The 4,129-nt window shown below is 41.8% G+C and overlaps 1 protein-coding gene across 1 annotated transcript; it reads left to right on the top strand.

Annotated features, from left to right (window-relative positions):
• Window positions 1-594: 594 nt before the first annotated feature.
• LOC137283808 (tigger transposable element-derived protein 6-like) lies at window positions 595-2,265 on the top strand. Its single transcript, XM_067815492.1, has one exon. The coding sequence runs from the start codon at window positions 595-597 to the stop codon at window positions 2,263-2,265; it is 1,671 nt and encodes a 556-aa protein (XP_067671593.1).
• Window positions 2,266-4,129: the final 1,864 nt, after the last annotated feature.

The raw sequence follows: 4,129 nt of genomic DNA, 5'->3' as shown, positions 1-4,129 counted from the left end.
TCATGCATTTGGTTATCTTATTGAAGAACGTACAGGTAATTAGTGTAAAATATGGTTGACAGATGCTCCATTAGAATCTGAAAATGAAATTGAATACTAGCAAATTTAAGGCATATTTATTATACATCAATGTTCTTTTAACGAAGACAATATATATGCTATATTGCAGATGGCAATGCCGATCAAAATTAGAGAGCAAGAACTGCATGGGAAAATCTTTACGGGTGTTGATTTTGGAAAGATCGCTATCAAAAACATTCTAATTGACGATGTGTATTTCGAGTCAGAGGCTGAAATTATAAAGGAACTGCTTCTGCACAGCATGGACAACATGTTTTACGGAAATGCTGTGGCCCTTGTAATTTGCCATATACTAAAACACCAGCAGGAGATACACGGTGAAATGTCTATGATGCACCTTGCGCGTCAGGTCTTGTATTATATACAAAACCATTATGATCTCCAACAGGATATGAAAACCATTATGGAAGTTTTACAACACTGTGGTTGTTACTGAAATAAATGAATATCTTGTTCAGTCATGAAGCTTTTGGTCTTTTTATCAGAATTAAGCTACTATTGTTACTTTTCTAGATGGGGAAGAAAAGAACATATACAAAAGAGGACCTTCAAATGGCAATTAACGATGTACATATGGGCATGTCGTTCCGGAAGGCGGCCAAAAAGCACGGTGTGCCCGTCATGACCATATCAGACCGCGTCACAGGAAAATCTGAAGGCGACTTGCATCTTGGGCGTCCACCAACCATCTCCGCAGACCTTGAAAATGACATTGCTAGAAAACTGAAATTAGCTGCGTTGCAGGGTTTCGGAATTACTCGACGTCAGTTAATTATAAAGGTGTCTCGAATTTGCAAACAGCTGGGTATTAAAAATCCATTTAAAGGGGGTATTCCTGGCAAGAAGTGGATAGCGGGCTTCCTAAAACGTCACCCTGACGTGAAGCTCAGAACTCCAGTGGCGTTATCCACAGTGAGAGCAAGGATGTTGAACCCCATCATCGTGGGCAAGTATTTTGAAACTTTAGGTGGTATCATAGATACCCTAGGTTTAAGCCAGAAACCACAATTAATCTGGAACATAGATGAAACTGGGGTCCCTCTGACTCACCGGCCAGCGAAAGTTTTTGCTGAAACCGGCATCAAAAACATTCCTGGCCGAGTCGGAAATGACCGAGACCGAGTTACGGTGCTGGCCTGTGTTAATGCCACAGGGAACACCATACCGCCAATGGCCATTGTGAAAGGGAAAACCCAAAGAAGTTTGGGTGCCTATAACACAAAACTCGGTGTTCCAGGTACTGTGTATACATACCAGGAGAGAGCATGGATGGAGGATCAGCTGGGGGAGAGATGGTTTGAAGACCATTTTCTCAGGTATTGCGGCTCAGAGAGACCCCAGCTGATCATCCTTGACAGCCATTCATCTCACGAGACGCTGGGTTTTCTGGAGAAGGCACGCGAGAATAATATTACAGTTCTCGCGTTCCCTCCCCACACGACCCAGTGGCTCTGTCCGCTAGATAAAACTGTATTTAGTTCGTTTAGTAGGGAATGGAGCTTTGGATGTTCGGAGTATATGAGCAGCAGCCCCAACAACATCGTTTGTAAGTGGGAGTGGCCGAGGTTATTCAGAGCTGCTTATGACAAAGCATTCACCGCCAGCAACATTATCAATGGCTTCAGGAAATGTGGGATATTTCCCTTCAATCCCACAGCCATCCCCAGATCAGCCTTTGCACCATCTCAACCATTTGATAAAGCTTCCACATCAAACTCCAAAGTAGCCAACCCTGAAACCCCCGAAGCTGCCAATGATGCAGTTACACGTAAAGTTGCAGCGACTCCCGATCAGACACCATCAACATCCGCTCCGCATGAGCCTGACCTTCCTGAGGGAGCAGAGGTCTTGACAGCTGAGGAATTTATACTCTCTGTTCTCAGTGGAGACGTCCCTTCTTCATTTGATGAATCTGGCAATATGATTGTAGAGATTGCAAGTGATGAAGGGATGTCTCTTCGACAACTGGAGGCAGTAAACAAGGAATTTTCTTTGCCTGAAACTAAAACTTCAGAAGGCAAAGTCAATCCCAGAAAGCTGACCTCACACAGAATATTGACAAGCGATCATATCATTGAAATGAAAAGAAAGAAAGTTGAGCAGAAACGGAAAAATGAAGCAGAAAAAAAGGCCAGAAAAGAGCAGAGAGAACTTAAACAAAAACTTAAAAGGAATGATAATTGATTCTCCCACAGTGACTCAAAGTGTGTGTAAAGTATGATGACGAGAACAAATTGCTCTGTTTTATCGTTTGGGATAAAAATTATTATCATCATCATTCATGCCTCCACGGTTTCATTTTGTACATGTATTTCACTCGTTATTAAATAATGTATGATACGAATTTTGTTTGTGTGAACACAAAAGCTACCTATAGCGAATTATTTCAAGTTTCGCCATGTCATCATTGGCAACAACACTATTACAGCTCCTTGATTAGTGGGTGGGCATATTATCCTGTCAGTCAATGAAATATCTATGCACGCCCCCAAGAGAGACACTGTGCGCTTTATTCACAAACGCTTACAAAGTGCAGTACAAAACATTGTTTTTGTATAGAAATTCAATATTTGATAATATATAATTCACTACACTAGCTGTGTGTACGGTATTGAGCACCCTGTACGATATTGAGGGGTTAGGTGTACGGTATTACGGTGAATCCGTACGGCATTAGGGGCCTATACGTTTGCGTAGAAAATTTAACAGGGACGATAAACTGAAACCCATATAATGAACCGGTTTCTATGTTCAGACTCCCCATTGGATAAGCTTCATTCTGGTATACGACGCTCCCAAACTGGTACTGCAAGTAAGCGGCGCATTCGTTTGACAACCTAGACCGTACGTACTTAGGAGCACTGACTCTAGTCTCCGATCCACGTCTGTGGCCGCCAGACAGATGCATGTCACAGTCAGGAATCAATGCGGGTTATTCTCCTAATAAAATAATAACTAGTCGTAGTCTGGAGTATAAGTAGAATATTTCTTCCATCATACGGTCATTCATCACTTCCATCTAAAGTATATTTCCTGTTTGGTGATTATGAAAAGCGAACAAAGAAGGAGTTGCGTGTGTGTGGTGACGCCAAACTATCTCGCAATCTTGAGAGTAGTCGCAAAGACCATTTTGCATAAAATGGGGAGTGAGCGCGAATGCGTGCATGGGCGTGCGTGCGTACGTGTGTGTATGGGCACATAAACATAATAAATACACTATGAATTAAGCAGATTTGATAGATGTCACACCCAGTGTGCGAAATACTTTCCACATTTTGCCAGCTAGTTGGGCGAGCTTCCTGAAAGTTAATATAGCCCACAAAATGATTCATTGTAACGAAATTCTAATGCAGGTTTCATCATTAAGCTGCTAATAAGATGAACATTTTTATCAGCCCACAATCTTGTATGGTATATATGTGTCTTATAACTTGCAGTCCGTTTACAGAAAGGGAAATCCAGGTGTGCGAGGATGGCGAACGGCACAGCGCAGGTTAATGAATCAATAACTTTGTCAGCACTTGTACACGTGGTGCTCAAACACCTGGCTGTCCTTATCTCTGCACTCCTCTCTCTTAACAGTGAGCTGTTTCAGTATTTTAATGACAGAGTGTTAAACAACAATTGTTTGGACATAGATTCTGCAAAAACCTCATAGTCTAGGCCTGATATTTTGATTATGATCAGCGTTTCATTAACGGTTTTATGTTTATCAGTTTTTTCCAGTTAGATTGCAGTTCACCGGTTCTGTTTTTAGTCAAACGGACTGTGGGAGAGAGTGATAGATTAACAAAATGTCCCCATGAAAATTCACCAGCCAGTCGGATATAAATTTACTGGTTCGACTGGATTTTCACTAGCCACGGCCCAGAGTTACATGCATTCCAGGAGAATTATGGAGATTTTGGCTCCGAAGTTTTCATATGAAAATGCTTGTTGAAATACATTTGATTACCCTAGTTTCAACTATTCACTTTATAGCGACATCTCGGTTTCCCTGGTTTCATGTAAACATCACCGGGCTTTACAAAGCGGAAGTGACGTTTTG

Source organism: Haliotis asinina, chromosome 5 (assembly GCF_037392515.1).
Source record: "Haliotis asinina isolate JCU_RB_2024 chromosome 5, JCU_Hal_asi_v2, whole genome shotgun sequence".
Lineage (NCBI taxonomy): Eukaryota > Metazoa > Mollusca > Gastropoda > Lepetellida > Haliotidae > Haliotis > Haliotis asinina.
The sequence above is the reverse complement of the archived record's forward strand: the minus strand, read 5'-3'. Positions and strand labels throughout refer to the sequence as shown.